Below are 27,535 nucleotides of genomic sequence, written 5' to 3'. Positions count from 1 at the left end.
TTCAGGGATTCAGAGATGCAAACTGAAATTGAAACTGCTGTTATGTCTGTGGTCTCCCACGTTTTTAAACATAAGGTTTTGGAAGTTGTCTAGTTTTTGGCTGACTAAAAGCTCCTTTAGCCCCTATCTGACTTAAACAAAATGGTGTTAAAACATGATTATTATATACATGTCTACATGAACAAATTGTGAACATGCTCAGCAAGTAATATTCTAAGATTATGTTATTTCTTTTGCAAATATCATAACTTTGTGATTTATTGTACAGCCCTACAAAATATTGTAAAGTCAATAAATGAGTGTGCAGAATAATAATAATCAAATTAATCATTAGTTACAGCCTTAGATTTAAAAATATCGTTGTGATTTGGCTTATGGTTGAGAAAAGAGAATTTAGCAGATTCTGCTGAAACATAATGGGCTTGTTTATCATGAATAACGTTAACCAGTTGTCCTGGCTTTGTATGAATTCACTTGAAATATGATTTGCTGGAAAAGAAAAAAGGGGCAACTTCTCCTTTCCAAAACCCAAATTTGTGATCAGCGCCACCTGATACAGAAGGATTCACATCTTACTCCGTCCATTCCTCAGTAGCAGGCTCAGGTAAAGCCCCAAATCCAGGAATTTTGCCTTGCCTCAAATTGTAAAATGCAAAGCCAGCCCCTCCCCCCTCCATCCCCTTCCCTCTCCACCTCCTGACCCTGACGCACCCCTCCCCCCTCCCCTTTTTTTGACTGCTCACACTCACCGCATAGCTCTGCCTCAGCAGCCTCTCCTCTTATTTGATGTCATGGGTTTGTTGGTTTACCCCCCTGGTGTGGCAGGCTGGGTGGGACTGTCCCTGCTTGGCTTGTGATTCAAGGAAAGGTCAGATATTTTTAAGTCGTAGCCGAGCTCAGGTGGCCGGAGACTTAAGGAGGGGAGGGTCTTTGAACTGCGACTGACTGACTCACTGACTGACTGACCTGAATGAGTGTGCTGCAGAAAAGATGAAGAGCACATGGGAAACTGAAGTACAGTAGGCTTGTCGGCTTCCAGCGCCATGCCCGGGCATGTAACACGATCAAGATGGTCTGCTATTGTAGGCTGGGGCTTTAAAGGGAGCTGCACGTGAGCATGTGTGGATGTGGGTTACTCGTCTACACAGTATAGGTCAGAGCAGTGTATACAACACAGGCAGGAATGCAGCTCTAAACACACTCACACAAGACTTGTCCGGCCATCTGGTGGTGCTTATTGCACCATCACAACATTATACACAGTAGGGCTGGGCAGTATATCACGTTTTTCAGATGTATTATTGCATTTTTGAATTACATACAGGCGTAAACAATGTTGTTCATGCTCATGTAGTTTATGTCGATTTGAAAAGACAAAAAATGTTCCATACCTCTTCACATTGTTTACAGTAAGAATCCCCAACAGTAATAAGCTTTTTAACAAAAGGAAGCCTATTGTAAATATCTTTTCTATATGAATGCATAATTACAGATGCATAATACTCAATTTTTAACTGATATGTGATAGGCTGATACTTTCAAACTCATTTTAGCTAATACCAATTCCAATACCAGTACATACACACATTTTTTTACTCATAAAAAAGAAAAGTGTCTCGTGAGAAGAAAGTCTGTGTCAAGCTGAGGGAGGAGCAGTTGTGCATTTTGCCAATATGGCTGATAAATTATTTAATTTCAACAGAAACGTTCATATCTGCTGTTACCGATAGTGAGTTTTTAATGATTATCTGCCAGTACTGTTGTTATGCAGATAATATTATGCATTCCTATCATTAATTGATTTTTATTTATGGATAAAAATCAAATTAGATTGACACTTGTTTGATACCAAACAGCAAAAATAGAATTACTTGGGTGCACTTGCACTGTGCAAGATCTCATCTGACACTGATGTTTGATTACTGTGAGTGTCTTGGTTTACACAAGAGGCTGTACTTCAGTATGGTACAATTGCTGCAATGTTACACGGACAATAGGGCTGGGCAGTTAATCCAAAATTTGATTAAATCGCAATATGGTCTGCTGCAATTTTCAAATCCCTGAAGGTACAATATTTCTTTAACCTGAAATTTGTGTCAAAATAGCAGTTTTTTAATTTGATTATTTATTTTGCAGATGTTATGCATTACATATTATGCAATCATCAAGGGGCATTTTTTTAGAATACTCAACAAAAAAAACAACTTTTTTGTATGTTTTTCTTATAAAATATGAGAATTACATAAAAAAAAAATCAACTCCTTTCAATACATCAATTCCTATCCAATTCGCAATACGAGTCAAAACCATCACAAATACATATTTTTCAAAAATGTTCAGCTGTAGTTTTATCTACGATTGTGTTGGTTATAACATAAAATGATTTATGGCTTGTGTTTGTTGGTAAAAACATAATATTAGGAACTTAAGAAATAATCGCACATCAAATTGCAAATGCAATACTGGGAAAAAAAATTACAATTAGATTATTTTACCAAATTTTCAATGTTTCATTGATAAATTCCAAGGATGTCCATAACAAAACACTTTGTATAACTATCTACTTTTAGAAATACCTTTTTTTATTTGATTTAAGCTAATCAAATTTTGAAAACTTCTGTGGAGACAAAGTCTCCTTGAGATCTTTGGTGCCCCTTAGGGGCCCAGACCTAAAATTGGATTATAGGGATGCATGATATTGGATTTTTGCCAAAATTGGATATGCTGATATTTCAAGATTAATTTGAGCCGATACTGATATTTCAATGACCTAGAACTTCAGACTTAAAACACGCAATTTAAAGGTTAAGGCTGGACAAATTAACAAGTTTTAGTCTTTAAAACAGACTTAAAGTGTAAGGAATGATGATGTATAAAGAAAAAGACTTGAGCTGAAGGTCTGTTGGTCCAGCCACTCTACTAACTTCTTTGTACGACCAATATCCAAGCTGATATAGGAAGATTTTTAAAGTAATATTTTATATAAATATCAGCAGAAATGTTCGTGTCTAACAATACAATAATTAACATTTTAAGCTAATATCTGCTGATACTGATATGCCAGTAATATCATGCATTCCTATTTGGAAGAAGCAATTCAAACAATAGTGGAGTATGAGAGAGCCATGTCTAAGGATTAGTATTGAAATCCATTTTTTTTTACCAAAAATTGGCCCGTTTTAAGCCCATGAAGATTCAAAGAAGCAGGCTGTGGTGTTAAACGGAGCCAGAGTAGCAGCTGTAAACACAGTAGCTCTGTACACTAAGAATTTTTTTTCTTCTGTAGCTGAATTAAATCAAAATACAAGTCCATAGTTGTTGTTTTGTTCATCCTGCTGTAGTGGCACTAGTGTGAATGCATCCTCTGACACTCCTGTCTAAATTGCACAAATACATTGGCAACATTTGTAGAAGTGGAATTGGAAAGGTCCTTGCAAATGTTAAGTGTAAGAAAATGGAGTCTATAGGACTTAACTGGAAAAAAGAAGGGTTCAATATTGTTTAAAAGTATTGAGATATGATTTTTGTTCCATATCACCCAGCCCTATAGTGAATGCACACACACTTATTGTCTGGCCATCTGGTGATGCTTATTGCACCATCTCGACATCGCACAGGGTGGAAAAAGTAGGTCAAACGTTCAGCAAGGTAAATCATTTTTTAAACGCTCACCAGAGTCAACAGCTCAGCCTGCGTTTTTCCCTTTTTTGACACGCTCGCTCCCAAGGAAGTAAGCACTGCTGTTGTCATCTGCTCGTAATCATGCGGCCTCTGCAGACGACGCTGACATCAGTTTGACCCTCTCAGATAAAAGGCAGGTTATCGTCGGGACATACACTGGCTGAACCCAGCATGGACGGTCTCTTCACTTCAGCTCTGCTCTGGCAGGCTACAGTGTCCCCCTTTTCCCCCCCATAGACAATCATATTTGCTCAGCCTCGCTTCATGGAGCAGATTCTCTGCAGCACATGAAACCTCAGGCCCTCTATCTGCGGACAACAAAGACACAAGGCGTATCATCACTGCACATTTTGTTTGTGAGCCAAATAAGCACTTGGGTGAATGCCTTATCACCATCTCAGGTGTAAAAGCGTTCCAGGCTCTGTTGTACACAAATAATCTGAGCGGCTCCCCTGCTGTTCAAGATGCTATCTGGCTCCAGGAAGAAGAGATTGTTGACTGTATCTGGCCACGACATAAAAAATTCGAACAGAGTGAGAAGTGGAGGGTGTGTAACATACTACTACTTCAACAATATAGCTAGGATTTAAAATTAGGTCTGAAAACTCAAGAGGGGTGCATACTTAGTTTTGATTGAACAAAATCAGGCTTGTGTTTCACACAATAAATGTTATACAAGTTTCTTTAAGGGTCTTGTTAAACACAAACATCTCTGCCTCCATTTTAAATGTTATCTAGTGAGTAAATGCGAGGATCTGTCAAATTCTTTAGCCTGGTCAAAGACAAACAAGTGTGTTTGTTGATGGTAATCATCAGTCCTGTGTTAGTACATTGAAACTGGTTCAGACAAGGGTTTACGTCCACTCTGTGCAATGACATCATTGGTATTTCCATTGCAACCCCTCACTCCACAACCAAACAGATGTTCAACCTCTTAAGGTTCACTTTGACTTTTTCTGAAAGGTACCCCTTTTCAGTCTTTTGTTTTATTACCTTTTTATATCAGTTTAGAAAGTTTTTCCCCTTTTGATTTTGTGAATTTTTAAGCTCTGAAAATGTCTATTTAAAGGTAAATAAGAGCCGTCATTCACCCCTGAATATTTTTTGAACGTGTCTGGCAGGCTGCCCCTAAAAATCTGCTTGAGTTGTTTACACATGAACTCAAAAGTGAGGATGCACAATGTTATTGGCATGTTTTCTGTATCGGCAGGCATTAGCTCTAAAAAGTTGATTTTCTAGTTGACAAGGCAAATAACCAATCATTTTAAAGATTTTGGGGTGGCCAATCAGTGGGGCCCTGACTGGCCCAGCTACCTCTGGCTCTGCTCCTGGTCAGGATAAGGATGCTGCTCTGTGCAACAGAGAGGGAAAACTGTGACAGCTCATGTCCTAAACTTAATAGGAGTGTTGCTGCTTGAAGATGATTAGAGCAATGTAAGTCAGGCCTTGAGACAAGTATGGAGAAGTAGAGGAATGTCATTGCTGCTGCCATTTGCTGCAGTAATCCATCAGAGGGTTATCAGTCAAGATATCTATTATTATTTTGGTTGCCAATTTGTTAACTATTTGATGTAAAACATAATCAAGCACAAGCTTCATGGACTAATGTGGGCTATATTTCAATCAAAAATGGACCGTGGGCTGCATTTGACCCCTGGGCCATAGCTTTTCCACCCCTGGTCTATGGCCATGTTAGGACCTCCAACAAGCTTGTTTTTAATCAGTAGCATTAGTGAGAGCCATGAGGCTATATTGACATAAATCCCATAGATATTGTTGGCACTTAAATTGTTTAATGACCACTGGTTAGGGGTGCTAGTACTAAACTGATACTACACAACTGATAAAAATCTGCAGCTGACATCATTTCTTGTAACATTATTAGAGATGCACGATATTATTGGCAGATATCAAATTGTTGGCTGATATTTACATCAGATATTTTGGCCATGAATATCAGCATATATTGACTGCAAAATTTGGCCTTATAATAAATTAGTGGAGTTTTAGGCTGGACCAACAGACCAATGTAAGTTGAGATATTTTTTCTTTATTCATCCTCATTCTTTAAAATTAAACTCTGTGTTAAAAAAAAAAAAACATGTCTTTCTCTTTTCATCCTCAAATTGTGTTCAAAGGACTGAAATCTTAATTATGAAAAACATATTTAAATATCGATATCGGCTCAACTGAATCTGTAAATGTTGGCAAATCTGATATCGCCAAAAATCTAAAATCGTGCGTCGCTAAACGTTGTTTACCAATGGTGGGCTAATGTCTGTAAACCGGGCCAATGCATGCTGTTAACAATTTAACCCAATTCATCTGTGCATCCCTGATTTAAGCCTTTGATACTGGTCAAATGTTACCCTCCAACTCAATTGCAGCAGCTCGCCACTAGCCTGGACTGTAGCCATAGATTAGTTGAAGCCCCCATTTAGAGGGCCTAGCCCCCCTGCTCACACCTGGATATAAACAAGCCCAGTGAATGGAAAGCAACCAATCTTTCAGTGCTTTTCAGCAGTATTTTGTATCAGTATCTTAGAAAAGGAGGGAATCAAATTTAGCATATGTCCGAAGAGTTCCTGCTGTTTTCCAGCTTACCTGGATGTGGCTTATACAATTTACTAGAGGGCTGCAAAGTCAAATAACGTAGGAGTCACATGTAGAGCTTATCCCCAAAATTTCTAGAGGTTTTCAGGAGTATTGTGCATGTGTGAAAGCAACCATGTTGTCACTTGTCATGTCACACTTCCCTGAAGTGCTCTAATGAAAAGTTGTCAGTTAAGTTTAAATTTTTGGATGCAACAGAAGGATGAGATTGTTGTCATCGACAAAATGGAATGATTATTATAAATGAGCATTGTTGGATTTTAGACTGTTGTTGGACAAAACATGGCAGTTGAATAATGAATTCAGGATTTGTTTTGAGCATTTTTCTCAATTTGTTGACATTTATAGACTAAACTCTCCATCAGATAAATTAGAAGTAGTGAAGATTAATGGCACGTGACAACAAGAGTTAGTTTCAGCTTTAGATGGAAATTTTAATCCAATATTGCTGCATTGATCCAGCTTTTCAAGAATTTGTTTTAATTGTCTGTATAACTAGGGTAACGTGATGCATTAGCAGAGCAGCTGTCTGTCAGCAAAGGTCATGAGCCACAGTCTCTCAGATAAAAGAGTTTCACCTTTCACTCTGCTTTTCTTCTGCTCCAAATCTACCAGGACAAGATGACATCTTGTCCAGACGATAAACCTGATACTTGGGGTACATTGTCTGCTTGGCTGGGACAAATCCAGAGCCACCAGTACTATCTGAAGGCTATGACACTTGAAATTCAGGTTTATCATCAAGGATTTTATTTCTAAACGGAGCCAAAGTACATTCCTGGGCCTCATCAGTCTGTCTGTTCGCTTTATCAAAGGTCACTGCTGTGTTTTGACTGGAGTCGCTTCATTTTTAATGCAAGTTTTAAACCACCAGTCAGCCTTCTTCTCTCCAACATGCCTCACTCTTTCCCTTCTCAACAAAAACACAGGCTGAAAAAATGTGGAGTTAACCCAGGTATGTGGGTCAAACTAAAGGCAGCAGGGTTTTTTTCTGCTGATGGGACAAAGCCGCCCTTTAGTTTAGGTGTGACACTATGCGGATCTGCCGTCGGGCTGTTTGCCACAGAGCAGAAGGTAGACTTGAAATACAGCTGGACACATTTTTATTTCTCCTTAAAGGGCACAGACTTCAGAAATGATGAATGAGTGGGTCTTAAATTTGTGAACATGACATGAAGTTTCTGGGCAGAGGTTTTATTCCCGCGGCCTGTCTGCAGCAGAAATTGAAGCTTCAGTTTGGACTTTTTTGCACTGAAGTAATAAAAACTGTTGATTTCTTTCTGGCAGTTAAACTGAACAGTTCTTGAAAAACTTTGTTTTATATAAAGAAAAGAATAAAAAGCTTTTGACATTTGAGAAGTGCCATTTAACCCAACAAAAATACTAATAGATCTAGTCTTGTGGCCTTCACTAAACTGAAGGATATTGTTTGGCTTTACTGCACGACACAACTCACTTACAGTAAAGGATTTTTACAGTTAAACACGACAGTTCTTCAGTGTTTCCCACTGGATTTTGGGAGAGCCAAACTTTCTAGGGGGGTCTGGGCGTGCTCCAGCAGGAGAAAAATTTGGACACTCTAAAATCAAATGCACCAATGTTGTGTGATTTTAAAGCAAATTGAAAAGGCGAAATCTATGGAAATGTTCTCTTTAAACGTTTTTCCTTTGCAGTAAATAAATCAGAGACATACTGATTATAATTTGATTGGCCGATTCCAGTTTTCAGGTTTTACTTCTTACCCTTTTAAATCCACTTACTGTACATGTTTTATTACCTCCGCCAAGGAGGTTATGTGATCGGCAGGGTTTGTTAGTTTGTTTGTCAGCAACATAACTCAAAAAGCTCTGGACAGATTTTGATGAAATTTTCAGGAAGTGTCAGAATGGCATAAGGAAGAACTGATTAGATTTTGGGAGTGATCTGGATCACCATCTGGATCCAGGAATTTTTTAAAGGATTCTTCACTATTGGGAGATAGGGCTAATGGTGGAGGTCTCTGAGTGCTTTTCTAGTTGAATAAATCTCCCAAACTACAGCAGGTCACATGACCATCTCTGATTTTTACTTTAACTAGGGATGTTCTGCTACCATTTTTTCCTTCCCAATACGATTCTGACACCAAGGTGCTGGGCATCGGCCGTTACTGGGTACTGATCCGATACCAGTGTGAGCTTTCTGGACTGACTGTGCAGAGTCGCAAATTATTTTACCTATATTTGACTCGGAACATGGCTTAACAAATAGAATCATAATGTACAGCATCTCTGTTACCCTAAAGTCTGAGAGAAGCTATCTAGGCCTCTTTTGGGTTTTATCAGTAAAACAATTAAGATCTAGCTTGATTTTAGGTGTCAGTTTGTCACTTTTCCTTCTCTCTTGGGTCCTGGTGGGGCTCCGCTTTTCTTAGCTACATGTAGGGGGCGCTCCAAGGAGAAATGGCTGGGAAACACTGTTTTACAGGACAGGTTGTGTTGATGCCACAATTAAACAAGTTGGTCCTCCATTCCCGACATTCATCCAACTTTAAGCTTTTGTTTACTGTTATCACCATGGCTGTGTTTGTTGTGCTTCCCCCTTCAGTCAGTTTGCTTCCAGATTGGCTGTTGTTCTGAAACAATACAAAAATCTTGCTAATGCCTGCCCACCTTACTGAAATTATATCATATTTACAGTCTCAAATCAGAGCAGCTATGATCATCTTTCTAGCAGATTAGAGGTTATAAATCACCTCAGTAAAATTTGCAAAAATAATCTTTAATCAGGCCCAAAACTGTCTGGTAGAGTGTGCTATGCTTCAGATATACAGCCAGAGATAGAAGATGATGATTTTAAAAGAAGTCCTCCAAAATGTGGAGAAAAGTATTGCTGCCTCTCTTTTTCTGATTTAGGGGCAGATCTTAGTTTATAGGAAAACCATCCAAGACATTTTAATGAAGTTGCTCGAGGAGCTTTGGGGTTTTTTTCCCTTTTGTGTTGACTTTTTGACTGTTGCACATGGGGCGCCCCTGATTATCGGGGTTAAAGGACTCTAAATGAAAGCGGTTTCCCCGTGCCTTTCATGTGGTGCAGGGTTGTGGAAAACTCGCTGCAGATTAGGGCTGCGTTTTAGAAACCAAAAAAGAAAAAGAAAAGGCTCCCAGTGTGACGCATCAACCCCAGTCGAGCAGATGAGGAGAAACAGCAGCACTGGTGCGGCGGCAGTGATGACTCAGCAATCTGAGGGCTGCCTCTGTCTCCACACCACCGGCGGACAGTTTGTGTGTATATGTGTGGGTTTGTGTGTCTGTGGATGAGCCTACATGCCTGTGTAGGCTAACATAACTCATTCATATTATTGTTATCCCACGCAGTAAATAATCCTCATATATGTGGGTGCTCAGGCTTGTGTAATAGTTATAATAGTGGCTCATAAAGACAGACTGCATGCAAGTTTAGACTCATTCATAAGGACAATCTAGTAACTTGTAATAACTTGATTTTGTAACTTGAGAATAATCATTTACCCCATAAATATGTGAAGAGCTAGTGGAGAAATACTGATCACTGATTTTCCTACAAAACCAGTTAACCCTTTGCAGCTGCATGCTGAGGTAAACAAACTTTTGAAATAGTTGGCTAGATTATTTTAAGAGGATTATTTTTTTAACCCCATGGACTGATCTGATGAAAATCAAGTGTGTAAAATAAACACTAATCTCAGGGAAACAGCTCTCGTGTGGAAATCTAAGGGTGTCCATCCAAGAGGATCAATCCATTATTGGCCAGGCTGATCATTGGTGCTGATATACACTCACCAGCCACTTTATTAGGTACACCTTGCTAGTACCAGGTTGGATCCCCTTTTGCCTTACTTCTTCATGGCATAGTTTCAACAAGGTGTTGGTAATATTCCTCAGATGTTTTGGTCTATTTTGACATGATAGCATCACATCATTGCAGCAGATTTGACGGCTGCACATCCATGATGTGAATCTCCTCCTCCACCACATCCCAAAGGTGCTCTACTGGATTGAGATCTGGTGACTGTAGAGGCTGTAGAGTGGTTATTTGAGTAACTGTTGCCTCTCTATCATCCAGTTTGCCCATTCTCCTCTGCCTCTTCACGGCATTTTCGTCCACACAACTGCCGCTCCCTGGATATTTTCCCTTTTTCTGCCAATTCTCTGTAAACCTGAGAGATGGTTATGTGTGAAAATCCCAGATCAGCGGTTTCTGAAATACTCAGACCAACCCATCTGACACCAACAACCATGCCACGTTCAAAGTCACCTTAATCCCCTTTCCTCCTCATTCTTATGCCCGGTTTGATCTTCAGGAAGTAGTCTTGATCATGTCCACATTCCTAATTGCATTGAGTTGCTGCCATGTGATTGGCTGATTAGCTATTTGTGCTAACAAGCAACTGAACAACTGTACCTAATAAAGTGGCCGGTGAGTGTTATATTACAGGTCCATTCATACATGAATTGTAAAAGGTGTCTCTTCAAAAACAAAAACTCACTGTTACTGCTGTTGTACTTTACCATTTCCAGTTCAATTTCAGAATTTTCACTGACTTTATTTTTTTTAAGCTGATGTTGTTTCAATTATCAGTTTCCTGAGATGCTAAAAATTGCTCTAGTGCAGTACTTCTAATGCAAAGATCTGTGGGTTAATTTAAGTCTTATATTTGCCTATCTGGCTAGTCTGATAACCATAAATAGAAATGCAAGCACTTTAAAATGATTTAAACACAAGAAAAGAAGAAATTTTTCCAGAATGTAAGTGGTTGATCCTGTCACCATTACTTGATAAATTACTCAGGTTGAATTGTTGCTCATTCATTGCAAAGTTAGCACCAATTACAGCTGAACTGAAGGCATGATGTGTGCAGAGTTTAACAGTGGATCTGCTTCATAAAAACTGTGTGGGTGCGGTTGGATCACGTATGATTGACAGTGGTTTGGCAGCGTAAGCAAACAACCCCGCAGCTGTCATCGCATTCTGATTTGAACACAGCCTCGACTCTGATTGGATGACACACATGTGTGACATCACCTTTTCTTCATTTTAAATCCGCCCTCTTCAAACCAGGGATGAGAACCAAGGATGAAGACAGAAATCTCAAAAGGAAGATGTAGAAAATAAGTGTTGAATCTTTGAATATTGAAGATCATTTTCTGATTCTTTTTACACTGCTGCGATGTTCATGTTTGCGCCTGACTGCTCACGCTGCTGGGTTTGGCTACAGAAAATCTCTAAAACTGAAGAAAAGCCTACCAGGAAGTCTTGACCTGGCTGGCACTGGACAGTTTCACCTCTCGGTGTGTTGAAGGTTTGCGCCCATGTGGGCTGACTGTTGTGTTTTTGTGTGTGAGGAGAGAGCAGGAGTGTCAGCTTGGAGGAGAGGGAGGGGGTTGAAAGGGATGCAATTTCAGATTCCTCTGACAGTATTGGATGGCTGGCCAGGAATGCACACCTCGTCTGGGTTGGGAAGAGCTTGGGGATTTGGAATAGTTATCTTGGGTTTGTGAGTTAGCCAAGAAAAGAAGTGTGCAGTATGTTTACACTCTGGGAAATCATTAACAGGTTTTAGTAGGATAGAAAAGTGCCAAATGAAGATGTGAAATTTCTCATACATTTCATTGTTTTGGAGTCTGCTTATTTAGTAACCTAAACCTGAATGGATAGGTTAACCTAGAGTGAGAAGTTATGAAAGAATCTGGCTTTCCAACAGCCACAGGCTGGCATGATGTAATGTTAGGGTGGGGACTGAGCTGGATTTCAACGCCATCACTAAAACAGTGTGATCACTGTTCACGACTGGCCCCATGACTGTAATGTTGAGACTCCAAGACATCATGAGACTTCGTATTAAAGATCACCAGATGTGTTTTTTTTTAATAGGACTTTAGTGAGGGTCCCTCACATGAAACCATTTTTGGCTCATTTTTAAAAAGAAACTGTTGTTTTTTGTTTACAGAAGTCCCCCCTGATTTGTCCCAGGCAGTTTCCATGACTTTGTTTCCCAGACAGCAGGAGGCATTTGTCTGCTTGGGATCCATCACTGAATCGATTGCGCAAACCCATTAAGCTGAGATCAGATTCCTGCATTGTCGAGCATGTTTTAAAGATCAGCAGAAAAAAACACTTTTTAAATACTTACCAGAGCATTTAAGATAGTGCTGGAGAGTGTGAAGGTGATTTGACTTCCTGTTTTATGAGGTCTCCTGCTGTTGACAGCTTGTGAAAGACACCTGCTTTGACATGACTGGCTGAGGTGTGACCTGAAGTTTAACACGTGTGAGAGTTTAAGCTTTTAGATTGGAGGCAGGGCTGAGTTTTGATTTATTCATATCTACTTTTAGCTATTACTGTCTCCCTTACATAAACACCTGAATGAGAACATGAAAACATCCATTTTGAAGCCAGTATGCTATTTTATATTCTTAAGGGTAGAGTAAACAGTACAAAGGGCTGGGTAATTAAAAGAAAATTAGATTAAGTCACAATAAGTCCTGCTGCAATTCTGGTATCACCCAAGGTACAATATTTCTTTGACATGAGATATGTTTCAAAATAACAGCTGGATATATTTTGTAGGCATAGATGTTATTCTCATATTGGTAGTTTTCAAAATAAGATTTTTTTTTTAATTAAAGATTGAGAAACTAAAAGCCTGCTGCTGCAAATTACTCCAGGAATTTAAGCAGATATAAGGCACTGTAATGCTTAGTAAGTGAAAATGGTTGTGTGGACTCCTGGGGTATTTTTTTTCTGCACAACTCAGAGCTGAAAGAGAGCTGCTGTTTTTCATAAACATTCTAAATATTCATTGACATAAGCCCTATAGGTAAACAATCTTTAGCACACCATTAATACAAAATAATGGTGTTGTCTGTGTTTAAATTTCTCTTCCTAAGGTTGTCCAACTGTGCATGAAACCACATCAAAAACAGCAGGAAGGAATACATCTTAAGAGTACCGAACAGTAGACTGTCGGGCTGATTTTTTCATTAATATTTTTACCTTTTGGGAGTTTTTAGCAGACTTTCTGCAGTTTTCAAACGCCTGCTGAATCAGCACTGGGTCGGCATTAAGCCCTTGGTTACATTGGGAATAATTGTGGGGTGTGTTTTACAAATACTGTTGTGTTATTCTGCTTTAAAGCCTGGTATACACTGTGCGATATCTTTTGCCATGGCTCTAAAACAGCTATACTATGTTGCACTGTGAAACAGGTTAACAGACGCCCGTTGTCATGCCCTTTCGACCAAAAATAGCCTGGGATAGAATTCTGATGGTGTCAGAAATTTAGGATGACAGTCTTACAATATTGCTGCTGCTACAACATACGTAGACTAACCAACCAATAGGAATGCTGCAAGAAATGATTTAACAATAACCGTGACACTGGCACTAACAAACAAGTTAGCATTAGATTGAAAGTGGAAGTTTGTGGGATTCCAACAAGAAGGAAAATCTTGGTGTTAAATGTTTTTATAAGTATATAAACGCTACAAGCAACAGCTTTGCTTCATTGTTTACCATGGCACTGGTGGCATAGACAGATGACACACACTGATGTGGCATTTATTTCCTGTATATTGGCATATGTTGTATGATACGTCATGAGATTCATGTTGCACCAGGTAGCATGTCAGAAACATATAAGATTGTTAAGAACGTACAGTCTGTTTCTGCCTCTCAGCGCTGAGGTTTCTTCTTCTTCATCTTCTCTGGGGCTTAACAGCAGGTCACGTACCACTGCACAGCCTTCTGTATTCGAATGTGTAGTTATCTGTGGATTATATCGATCAAGATTTTATTATCAGAATAATGAAAATATATGCAATATCAGCCAATAATTTAGTTGTATCAATAGTTATCATGAATCTCTAAATAATACCAGTGCATTGACTGATTCATGTTACATTTACTGATGCAGGGCTCCATGTACTGATGCACTCAGAGCTTTAATGTACAGACCAGTTCTGTAAGGAACATTCATCATACATTTAACCATTTTTTTGCAAAACGAATATACAGTTTAACTTGGCAGAGAAGGCTCTGCTCAAAAGATGCACTCTGTGTTAGTCAAGCATGCTTTGATTTTCCAGGGAGTGCATAGCTAGAGACACCCATATGGATAGATACATCTATGATAAAGTGGATTAAATACAGTAAAATTTGTTCAAAATCAATGAATTCATAGCATGAATCTGAATATGAGGGTGCAACAAGCTTTAGGAGGATGAGGCTGGGGTGGAGGAGGTGAAGCTTTGCCAGCAGCAGCAGCATGGTGCATCAGCATTAATGTAAGCAGGGATTAGAGTGAAGTACGTCATTTAAATGCACTGCTGCGTTTAGGGAAAGAGCTGTGATTGGCTGTGGGAGCTGGGAGGCGATAATTAGGATCAGCTGGCTGTCAGCTGATCAAGCCTGGGTGTATGACTACCATGTCCTGCATAAACTAGGCTTCATTTAGTGAGTTCAGATCAGTTTATTTTACACCACTAATGAAAAAGCTGTCTAACAGCTACCCATATGTTGTAGATTTCTCATAATTAGGATCCTTTTCCAATTACTTGGCCATCTTTTTGATGGCTGAGCGGATGTTGGAATAAAATTTTGGCTTTTTAAATCCTCACATGCAGCCCACTCTGAAAATTCCAGGAAGGTTTTAGGAGTTTTATGTTTATGTGAGCCAGCTTTAAGAGACTAGAGCCACTCTTAAAGGCAACAATTTTAGCAAAAGAGCCAAATTTCCATTTTAGTTTGAAACTACAAGAAATTTTCTGACTCCAGTCCACTCCTACAGCAAACTCAGTCGTATGTTTGCAGGTCAGGCATAATGTCAGGGAGATGCTGCTTCAGTGTTGCTTTAAAAACATTTGTATCTAGACAGGATACAGGCATTAGAGCTTAAAAATAACTTACAAAATACTGGCAAATTTTCCACTTAGTCATTTTAAACAAATGGAGAAAAGCCAATTTTGTACAATTCAAATTTGCCCAATTTATTGCTGCAAGGTTGGTATCCTCAGAGGGTTATCAATCTAATGAAAGGCTCTCAGCACAAATTAATGCAAATAAGTTTGTCTGCTCCTGTGTAACCACTCTACATCCATCCCTTGATTTGTTAAAAGCTATAAAAACAAGCTTTAGTCAATGAATACCCATTTGTGAAAACTGTAACAAAGCCTCAGTTTTGGCGTTTATGTTCAATCTGGAGTGAGATGATGACAGCTTGTGGGGGGAATGAGAGAGCATATGGCTGATGTAAGAAAAAAATCTGTCTGAGCCTGAACATTTGCTCTCACAACCACTAACTCTTATTGTCCTAATCAGTGTGATTGCTTTGAACAAGATGATTGCAGTAACTTTATGCATAATGCAAGAATCGAACAAGAAAGTGCTAGGGAAGCATCTGCAAGATAGTCGTCCCTTTCACTTTGGGTGAGCCGGTGCATGAGTCAGCTCTTGTCGTTCAGCTCCGTGGCACTAAGCTCTCCTGACGTTGCAAAGACGCTGAGCAGGCTTCCTCCAAATCGACTCGAGACTAAATGGAGAGGTGGGGGTTCTTCTAATGAAAAGGCCTCCCTGGTTCTCTCCTGATCATAGTGGAAAGTATTGTCAGTATCGCTCTGTGTGGTGATCTGTCTAAAGCAGAGGGCTCAACTTACCAGTTGGCCTTTCTTCCATTAATAGAGCAGCATCAGGGCTTGACCGGGATAGATATTTCACTTTGTGTATTCCTGATCTCTCGCTGTATCCTGGCCAGTGTTTATGAGTGTGAGTGTGGTCTGTGTTTGGGTATGTGGCATGGATTTCAGGCTTTGCGTCGGCTCTATAAAATGAGCTGTGTAAATTTGTAAGGTGCTGGCTCGGTGCCCGGTGCTGCCCTGTCGGCCTCGACATCTTCACTAAACGTCACACTGAAAGCTTCACTTTGCACATTGCTGTGGGAGCGGAGGCCGCTGCCGCCCTGAACACAACACGACAGATGGTGAGTGCATTAGAAGCATTTCACATCCCCCCTTCTTTCCCTTTTTTCATGTCTTAAATAGCATTGGCATCAACTCGGGCTTCTGTTGTCAGCTTGTGCGAGAAACAGAATAGTTGGGACAAATGTCCAAGAGTACCAGAATAACTTTAAATTTTCTGGCTCAGGTAAGCAGCAGGTTGGTCCAGCAGACTTAATCAGCTTTTCCTCAGCCTGTTTTCTCTCCAGCTCCAGTATCCAGTGGAGTTTTCTTTGTCTGCCATCCTTGTCTTTTGACTCTTTGACAGCCCGAAAAGTAGCTGGATTGTGAGAGAAGAATGACTCTTTGTTTGTGCCACTTGCTGTCACTGTGGATTTGATTGTCTCAGTAGGCAGCAAGGCCTCGGACACAGCCATTCACACGCACTCACACAGTCACCCCTGTGGATGGACATTCCTTTTGGCAAGGCTCCCAGATGGCGCTGCAGGTTCCCTGCGTGCTACAGCCATCTGATGGAGTGATTTACTGAGTTTCTGAAAGGCTGAGCCACATCATGACGGAGCGTAAAGGTTGGAGAACTTTCACTGCTTTCTCTCCCGCAGAGTGTCCACACTACATGGAAAAGAAAATTTAAGTACAAGGCTGGAGTTCGGAGAAGATTTGAAGAAATGGAGAAATCTGAGAATAAACTTTTCTTTATCAAGCTTACCAGATGCTACACTTCACATCATTTCAAAATGAGTATGTGCTGAATTCTAAGGATGTGGATTAGGAATGCATGATATTCAATTTTTCCCCCAAGCCGATATTTTCAAACCCAGTTTAGCCAGTACCAGAGCAGATATATGCACAGCTTTTTTGCAAAGAATTCCAAGTATCTCTTGTGCAAAGAGAGGAAGAGTCAAAGGGAGCAGAGAGATGAGCGGTGAAGTAGACAGTCGGTTAGTTTTTTTTTCTTTTTGGGCTTAAATCAAAATGTTTAGGGCTCACGCTGTGTGGCACCTTTGGCATTCACCTACACCTGATGTTTCACTGGTACATTATTTATAGTATTTAAGGCTGATTTAAAGATATAATCTGACCATGCTGATATCATGCTGATAATATCCCTTGAGTGAATCTTTCAGTATGACAAGGCCCAAGCTGATATTGATTCCAAGCGTCACAATTCAATCCAGACATTAAAAGCACAAAAGCATCCTTTTTTCACCGGATTGAATTGATGTAGAAACACAGAGGAAAACCTCAATCAAAAATTTTGCATATAGCATTAGTTCAGGCAGGCCACGGAGTCGCACCCTGCCATATAATTAAAATCAGCTGATTTGCTGTAGGCATGCTATTGGCTAATCACCCCCATGCTGCCATATCTAAACTGCTCTAGCCTGACTATGATTTGCTGCCCTCTCTACAAGACACTGTTTGCAACTCTCCTCCACCCCAGCTCCTCCTTTTTCAATATTATTTTGTTGTCATTGATGCCTGCTCTCGGTTTTCCGCTTCTCCTCTCCCGGCCTTAGACTTGCCCTGTAGGCACAGGACGGCAGGGTCATGTGCTGTTCCTGATTCATGCTTTCCACACAGGCTTGTAGAAGAGCAGGGGGATCCCAGAACAGCCACACTGCCAAACATAGATTACCACAATAAGTGCAAATTAAAAATACAATCATAAATCATGTGTGCTTCTTGACTAATCGGTCCTTACTAAACTCTTAAACATTGTCAGACTTGGCGATGTCGCATTCCTTTGCTTTGAGAAATTGAATCAAACAGGATAACTGTGTCAGTACTTGCAGTAAAGTAACCAAAGGGAAGCCATTGTGAAAATAGCCTTCGCTGAATGTCATTGTTCTTTTAGACAGACAGCACACAGACCTTCACCACAGCCATTTGTGCCTCCGTGTGCTTAAGGATAATGAACTTGGGCTAAAATGGTTGATGCTTAAAAGGGAATGGCTTTGGTGCCACAGGCTTAGAGACAGTCTGTGGAGAATCCAGTGGAAGACTCATTAAAACAGTATTTATATTTTTTATGACAAAGCTTACAACCAATGTCACTTCCATTAAGTAAGAGTGGTAGTTGAAGAGCCCCATCATCTGGAAGGTGACCGATTTTATCTGCACATTTGTGCTCTGTTAAATATATGCCCTGAAGGTGCGTTTACTCTTGAGTCAAGTTTTCATGTTATTTAATTGATTTGTTCAACCCGTTTTGAATTGTTTAATTAACCTACAGTCAGATTGAAATGTCAGCGATGTGAAATCCTCAGATCTTTTATCACTGCCAGTTGAGCTGGAAGTAATTTAGTGAGTCTTGGGAGATGACATTTTCCCAAACGGACCCCTCACTCCTGTTGGTGGCATTCACAGAGGAACAAAGGTCCTGACAGCAAACGTATCTGTGCAGAACAGAGAGAGCGTTTGTTGGCTGTCTTACTTCACTGACCACGTTATTGGAAGTTAAACATTTATACTTAAGCAGTAGATTATGAGTCTATCTGATGGTTTGGGCTTGATATAAACATTTGCATGGTGAAAGGGATCATTCACCTCATGGTTCAGGTTGAGTCAATTTTTATTTCCAACGAAACATCTTAGAACTTTATTTTCCTCAGTAAAAATACTGTAATTGTGCATTTCAAGGGACCGTTGATGACATAACATCTACTTCATTGGACATGTATAATTAAAATAAATCAGGGTGATTCCCAGCACCAATGTCAGGGGTTTTTTTTACAACTTTTTTTGGTACACTTCCACAATGTCAACATTTTTTCCCATATTGACTATAAAAACACATCCAAAAGGTTGCATCCCTGAACAATATTTAATCTCTTCTCTAACTCAGCCTTTGGATATTCTAAATATCAGCCTTTAATTGATGCAAAACACATTAGATAAACATTGAATATTGACATCGCTTCAAGACTGCATTATTTGCAGATGGCTGATGGTTTGTCCAAATCTTTCTGGTAATTTTCTTTACAGGCTACATGTGTAGCTTAAAATCCTAAAACTTGAGCTTTTCTTTGGAAAGTATTTTAAGTTTCTCACGTACTGTATATTTGGGATAAGCTGGGTCTGATAAGTTAAAACATTAGCCATGTCTTTGAAGAGGAATTTCTTGGAAATTTTGCTTTCTAGGATCCCCAAAACTTTGACTCAAATTTCAAAGAAATTATGTAAAGTTTCTGTGAACATTCTTAGACATATTTTTAAAGTATCCCATAAAAACGTACCCCAAAAATTTCTTTAAGTGGTCCTTAAATCTGGAACATAATAAAGCCTTGCAAGTTTCTGAAAAAATTCAAGCCCAAATAAAAAAGCAAATTCCCCCTAAAATTTCTTAGCAAACTGTAAAAACAAGGGTGCTTTTTTTGACGACATCAACTCAGAACTTCTGAGATCCGAGATTTTAATGGAGCCCACCATTATACGGGGGGAGTCGCCAGATGTTAACACAGTGCAACATTTAGGATTTTATTGAAAATCTGTACATATTTATGATTTTTTATGGCACCAGTTTAAAACCAATGCACCCAAAAAGTCTTCTGAGAGGTATCAAGGACAGTTGGAGCAACAATGTGGCATGCAAATCAACAGACACAGGTGTGGTGTGTGTATCAGAAAGGCCACCAGTCATAGTAGTAAGATTTTACAGATACATCTACCAAAATTCCATGAAAATGATTGAAACATTCACACAAATTCTCTGAAATTCATCAAAATTCCTGAAATTTTCAAAAGATAACTCCTACCCCAAATTCCTCATCCAGTTCCCAGAAATTTACAAATAAATTTCCCAGATTCCTTATTAAGATGCGAAAACAGGTCCAAAGCAATTTCCCCAAATCTTCCAATGAAACTCCAAAATAAGCAAAAATATCCAAACAGAAAATAACCCAACATTTCAAGCAAATTACTTAAACTCCAACAGACATTCAGAACATTTATCCCAAACATCCCCACAGCAGAAATTATTGACATGTTGTAGAAAAGCCAAAATGTAATGCCATCTTGTGTGCATGTAGTGTTTTAGGAGGTTTTAAAATGCATGTTAATGTTAGCCCAACTGAAATAATACTAAAAAGAATTTCAGACATTTTCCAGCTCTTCCTAGGAAGCTCTAAGGCTTTCCCAGAAAAGAATTCCTCCTGCACCTTCCAGGTATACCTGAATTTGGACGTAAGACCTCCAAAGGGAGGCGCCCAGGAGGCATCCCAAACCCTATGTCTACTCTGAAGAGTAGCCATACACAACAAAATATCAAACCATTCATCACAAATGTTCTAAACTGTGATGGCTTTTCCTTACAGATCAGCCGGGATCCATTGCACCACTAAAGGATAATGTAGCATTTGATGAGCTCTCTGCTCAGTATTGATGTCATGCTTTACGCAGAATGTTATACATCATGTTTGCTATATCAAAGGGTGCCACAGGGCTGGTTTTAATAGGCGTTCAAACTCAAACATCAATATGTATGCTGCTGTCTGACTTGCACGTTAAAGTGTGACGTTACACATTTTTATCTCCAGTCTGAAAGCTGAACATGTTGTCAAACAAAAAGGCTCGCAGAATCATAAAGATTATCTGTAGTTTCATGGAGCTGAGGTTATCTGCTCTGGGCCTGTTAATGGAAGTGATTTGGCTTTGATGGAGACCCCATTAAAAGCATAAAGTCCAAACAAATTAAAGATGATGAACTTAGAATGGTAAATCTTGAGGAATGCTTTATTTGAATTGGGATTCAGACAGAATCGTGCTCTTCTTAAAAGGTTATTTAGTCGTTTTACTGAGAGATGATACTATATATGAATTCAGTTTACTGCTTACCAACATATTCCTCTTCTCCACCAATATTTGTACATAAATGTCATAATTTAAACATGACAGTACGGTAGCATATATCTGATTCTCTTGGGTTTCCATCCTCAGATGTGTCCTCCTGCCTCTCCTGAGCATTAAGCCTCCTCAGCAGTCTCTCTTCCTGCTGGTGGACTCCATCGATGAAGGCTGCCAGCTGGGGGAGGGGGAGCAGAGGTCCTCTCCCGGCTCCCCCAGGACCATCGCCGAGCTCCTGGCCAGTCATCATGAGTTCCTGCCTCCCTGGCTGCTTCTCATCTGCTCTGCACGACGACAGAACAAGGCCATTACCAAACTCTTTACAGGTAAACTGTCCTGCTTTGGCTCACACTGTTGCTCATTTTTCTCTCAGTCAACACATTTTCTTAAAAGAGCAAGTCCTGTAGTTTAAATCCTGGCCCTTTGTTTTACAGATTTTGGACTTACTGTAGATAACTTTAGAAAATCACAGTAGTCTTTGAACAAATCCATCATGAAGACCCCAAAATATATGAAAGATCAGGCCAAGGTTTAAAAATGCTCACATTAGCCTTGAAAGTTTCATAAGTGGCTATTTTTTTTAAATCAATACCTCAGTGTCAGAATAATTGTGATAGCCTCATCACAGCTGAGCTGAACTGATTTTGGGGGACACTTTGATTGATGAGATAATATTTGCACTTGTCAGTATTGCTCCACGTTTGCTTCCGCTCAATAGCAGGTTTTTTCTCTGTGTTAAGATGACACATTTCACCTGATAATGTGGTTACAAACAAAGCCTGCGGCTGTTTCTTTCTGTCATGGCTACTCCCACTGTACAGATGCAGAACGCTGCGTTAACATCACAACATGCCTAAAGAGATTAGGGTCACCGTGGCAGACCCCTGGAAGGGTTGCGGCTCTCCCTTGATGTCCTGTGACACTGTACCACACCAGCTGCTATTATCTCCTTGTCAGGCCAGCAGCCTACTCTGTGGTGATGAGCTGGCAAAACATTAATCAAGAACCTGCCTGTGTGGGAGGAAGTCTCCTCCGCAGACTCACACTGCTGTGTGTACCCTCTCTACCTTTCCAAAACCACTGAACGTGGGAGCTTCTCGAGCCCTCAGCTTGCCTCTTAAAACATTACGCAATATCCCAGCAGTCTAAGCAATCCTTTTTGTGCTACTCCCCACTCAGGAGAGGCATCAATCTGCTACACATTTTCTCTCTTTCACTGCATTGATCATAAAATTCTGTAATGTAATCTCTTGTATCGCACATTTTGTTTCATATTTTATGTGCAAAATGAAGCAAGGGAGGACTTGGCGTGGAGAAGCACAGGCTTTGATTTGTCTTCATGGAAGCCTTTTTCATGTCGTGTGTCATAATATAGAAATTATGCAAAATCCTTAAAGATAGCAGCAGCTTTGTTTAGTTCGATTTGCAGCAGATGAGGCATCAGTAGGGCACACTCGCTGTCCTTTTCATTTTTCTCTGTCAGGGAGTGCATTGTTAACAGATGGCACATGGAAGATGTAGGGATAAAAAAGACAGAAATTAGGCACTGAAACAGAATAATATTGATGTAATTGAACATATGGAGGGAAAAGATTGACATTGTTAGCTTTATATGGCTGCTGATTGTTTCAGACATTTGTTCAGAAGAGCATAGTGGTATTTTGCTGGAGTTTTGCTAGAGACGTAACCAGCTGGATTTCACTTTGTGCACTTAAATGAAAGCTATGCCAGAAATACACCTGCACTTATAACCATTTACACAGCTAAATAGAAATAAAGGCCTGTGAAATTTAAGTTAGAGGCCTAGAAGATTTATCAGTTTCACAATCTTGCTGGAGATCAGAATCAGTTTGCATGCAGTTTATTCATCAGCAAATCCATTCAAAAACCGTTCATTTCAACAAGGAATGTTTTCTTTTTTCTAAATACAGAGTAAATATTGTAAGCACTATTTCTCTTTTCCTATTTCTGATTCCAGTGGTGTAACGGTTTTCACATGCTATGATTCATTTTTTTTCTTTTTTTGCAAAACAAATAGTCTGGCTGCCGTTCTTTGACACCCACTCTGCAGACCACCACTGTCAGGACGAAGGATGTGCCGTTAAACTGTTAAATTCGTTTATCAAATTAGCCAGCGCAAAGTTTACGAGTTGGTTAAACGAATGACCTATATTTTCTTTGTAAACACGGGCTTGAAATCTCGGTCCATTAACTGTAATAAACCTCCCACAGCTAGAAGCCACTGTATCTTTAGTTAAAGGGGACATATTATGCAAAAATCACTTTTTCAGGCTTTTCTAACAAAAATATGTGCCCCTGCCCTGTCCACAATCCCCTCAAATACCAGAAAAATCCATACCCTTCCACCCTCTCTTTCTCCACCTTTCAGAAAATGTGTGCTGAAACAAGCTGTTCTCAGATTTTCCCCTCATGACCTCATGTTGGGAGTTAGCATTGCCTCCAGGTTTGGTTGGCCCTCCCCACTTGGAAGAAAGTTCCACCCTCGTATCCTGATCTTCCTCATGGCTGCCAGCTGAGATGCTGGATAGCTTAATGGGTTACCCTGCTGACTCTGGTATAGAAGATTGATGGTTCGAATCCCAGTCAGGCCCCTTAACTTTGGATAAAAGTGTCTGTAACATTGTAAGATCAGGAGTGCCACATCCATTTCCAGAGAGGGCATGTTTTTGGGACCTCTGAGACCAACATAAACTTAAATATGTCCCCTTTAATGGCTGCTGACTTCCTGTCTAAGCTTTCCCCCAGCACATCACCAGACATAAACATGAGAAGCGTAGCAGTTAGCGTGTAGCAGTAACAGCATGGTATTACAGTTTTTTTTTAGTAATAAATGGACATTAAATGGTATATAGGCTTTCAATTGTTTAAGTTACATATACTACTCAACCAAAGTGAAAAGAGGTCACAAATCAAAGCACGATATTAATCTGCAAAGAGGAATGAAGGGTGGTGGAGCTAGCTGCTAATGTTAGCTACGCTCTACACAGCATATCAGGCTCACATCACACCTGCTAACAAGGTGACCCTGTGATAAAATTGACTGTTTTCTGAGTATTTCCTTCTCATGGTGTTAAGCCAGGTGGGGAAATGGACACCTTTGAACATCCCTAGTCAGGACAGAAACACCTCAAACACTTTCAGTTAAGTTAGGGGTAGAATGAACAGACTCCCAAAACTTCCATGGACGGTTCCTGTTTTAAGAGACCTGTTGCCGTCCCTGAAAATGTCCCCTGTGACTTAAATCAAACCCCCACAAAGGGAAATAGATGCCACAACTCTGTTGTAAATACACAGAAGCTAACAGTTTCTGCTTTTTTCACTATTGAATATAAATTCTCTCTGGCATTTTAACTGATGGTCACCGGTCTCTGGTAGATCCTTAGATAAGCCGCATTAGCTACATATTTATTTTAGCTGCGTTACCTACATAGCGAACATAGCTAGGTTAGCTTTTGCTAAAGCTAACCTAGCTATGTTAAGTGGCTATGCTAATTATGAAACTAACTACAGGAAGTGATTAATGCATTCCTTTTTTAATTATTTGCTTTATTGTCCCTGTGAGTACACTTTGGTTAAGCCATGGTAGCATCTCCCTGCAGCGACAGTGGTGTATAATAAGTCCACCACTGCTCTTTAATGTCTCATTTTACTTTTAAAAAACTAACAGATAGCTCAGTGGCCAAGTCAGAAGTCATCTGTATCCTGTATTATCAAACATTTACCTTTTATCTCCTTATTTTCCCTTTCTGTCCTTAACAACTTCCTTTTTCTGTGGTTAAGTTTATGTCATAGTGTCCAGATTTAATCTAAGAAAATGCCCTTATTTTCTTTCAAAATAAAAGGCAAATTTGGGCTGAAAATCAGCATGCTTAAGCCTGCAGGATGCCGTTCCTCCTGCATACACCAATGCCTGCTAAAATGTTATTTTACAATGCATAAATTTGTATCATTAGTACAGAATTTCATGATGCATTTTGGTGTCAGTTTTCTCCCATTAGAGTCACCAACATGTTTACACCATAACTCATCAGTGTAGTTTGAAAGCTGAAAATGAATGGCTGCAGTGTTTGGGAATAAGGCACACCTGAAATGTAGGCATCACAATAGTCTGAGTGTACTTTTAGATGTGTGTAGGTCTAATCAGTGTTGACGATGCTGGTGAGGTGGGGGTATCTGTCAGGTGTTTAGATATCAGAACTCACTTTGAATCCTTTGTGGGCGTCATGCATCTAGCAAACAAACCAAGTGAGTTGCAAGCTGCCCACTATATAATCACAAAGACATGCCCACCCACGCTTCCCTCTAACATCAAAGCTCCATCGTAGGTGCCCGTGCTAGATTAGATTCTGGATCACTATCCCACTTTAGTATAAAGCCTCCTCACAGCATTCTCCAAACTTTTGAGCCCACAGACAACACAGACGAGAAGTTTAAGATTTGATTTCCTTTCAGCAGCAATTTGCATTAAATCGTATTTTCTGCTTTCTCCCGCATGTGTGCGCGAGCTGTCTGCTGTGTCTGGCTCGAACCGTAGATTTGAGTTGTCAGATTTTATTTGCAGTTGCACATAAAGTTGACAGTAGAGTCACTCTGGGAATATATAGCTGTGTTTGCCATGGATGGAAATGGTAATGTGGGATTTTTTTATCTTTAACTTACTTCACAGTATCTTGCAGAGTTGTCTGATTGCCTATTTGCTTTTCCTCCTCTCATGTTGAGCTGTCTGTTCTTTTGTTTTTGATACAGTTTGAAGGGAATTTCATCTTGGAACAATCTGATAAACAGCAGTTATCTTCTTTCTTTGCTTTCTTGCTTTCATTATTTTGGACCAGCTCTCATGCCATTCCCTTTTTTCTGCTTCTTTGACGACGGCCAAGCTTTTGTAGAGCTTTTATTCCAATTGGCCAGCGATGGCTTTTAGTAAACGATTTTGCTTCTTGAACTAAGGAACAGAGCCAAACTTGCACATCAGACATGACACCCCCCATTTGAAAGAAGTAAAGGACATATGTGATCTGGTTTTCCATGCTCTTGCTTTCATTATTTGTCTTCTTTTGAGTCTGTACATTGAGATGCTGCCACGGACCTACACTATGCCTCAGCTGCTCTCCTTTGTGGATGCTTTTAGCAGCGACTTTGTTTTGTCTACGTTCAGTCTTCCGCTTTTAGTCGAACACTGGAAATTCTTCTGCTACACTGGCTCTTTTTTCCTCCTGACACAGATGTAGACATGCACACAAATACACCCACCCTCTTACCTCGACCTCTATTAGCTCGAATTATGAAAACAGCACCGTGAATACTCCTCATTTCTGCTGCACTGGACTGAAAATAGACCAAAAGGACTTAAGAGTAGAAAATCCAGGCCAAGTGTCCCCTAAAAATACTCTCCATATTGTTTACAAGTCAGAGATGGCGGTGACCTGCCAAAAGACTCCACTTTCACGCTCAGCGCCGAGCCAACTCCTGTTTTATACGAGCGGCCTATTTTGTCTGGGGTGGAGGTTGTGTGGGTTTCCCTGTATACTCTGTTCTGCGGCAATGGGAACTTTGTGGTCGTGTGAATATAGTGTCGATAAAGTTTGACGATTGACCCTCAACCAGAAGGTCGTTTTGCAGAAAACTTGCTGGGCCAGAAGGCGGATGAATGTGTTTTTAGGTTTCTGTTTTCTCTGAATTTAAGGAAAGTGTTTAATTTGAATATTGATTAAGATCTGGTGTATTGGATGCATTTTTATACCTATATTTCCATCCAAAAAAATTGTCTGGGTCCTATTCTGGTGCAGCCAATATATCTGTATAAAATGCTGACAGGTGCCATCATGACCGTGCATGCAGCTGCCACCACTGCACATAATCATTCATTTAAAGAAACTGTGATCTACTGTTAGGTGAATAAACCTTGTGCAGTTCAGGTTTCATGAAGAAGACTCTTCTATTGAAGACAAAAGTGACCTGCAGAGGTGGGAAGCTCAGCGACCATATTACAGCTAGCAGACGTACAAACTGTACATGGTGAAAACAGATGGCAGATGGTTGTCAAAATGTTCAGTACTTTGGTACTTTTTCAATACCATGGGCATTAAAGATACAATATAGAGTATTCAGTGTACAAAAAAAGTACAGAAGTATTTAACCCAAAGCTGCAGCGAGAGTGAGAGCATGAAAGAAGATTGTAGATTAGGATTTTGAAGACATGCCTCTTTCAGCCAGCTGTATGCACCTCCATTCTGCCCTCTGTCACAGCGCTTGTCCTTGCTAACTGTTTAATTCAACAGTCTGCAAAAACATTTTATGAAGTCATTTTAGAGCCTCATAAAGATGCACGCATTAGCTTTCGTGTCTGTTATAGACAAAGAGTAGGAGAATAGCTACAGGAGAGAGCTTCAGAGCCACGCGCAAACACC

The 27,535-nt window shown here is 39.9% G+C and overlaps 1 protein-coding gene across 1 annotated transcript in view; it reads left to right on the top strand.

The window, feature by feature from the left end:
* ankrd50 (ankyrin repeat domain 50) overlaps window positions 1–27,535 on the top strand; it is a 66,426-nt gene that overhangs the window by 7,822 nt on the left and 31,069 nt on the right. The window contains exon 3 of the mRNA XM_041797284.1: window positions 21,201–21,433. Coding sequence (XP_041653218.1) covers window positions 21,201–21,433 — 233 coding nt within the window. The remainder of the gene's footprint in view (window positions 1–21,200; window positions 21,434–27,535) is intronic.

The sequence above is a fragment of the Cheilinus undulatus genome, linkage group 10 (assembly GCF_018320785.1).
Source record: "Cheilinus undulatus linkage group 10, ASM1832078v1, whole genome shotgun sequence".
NCBI classification, from domain to species: domain Eukaryota; kingdom Metazoa; phylum Chordata; class Actinopteri; order Labriformes; family Labridae; genus Cheilinus; species Cheilinus undulatus.
Note: the sequence above shows the minus strand (reverse complement) of the source record. Positions and strands in the feature narration are given on the sequence as shown.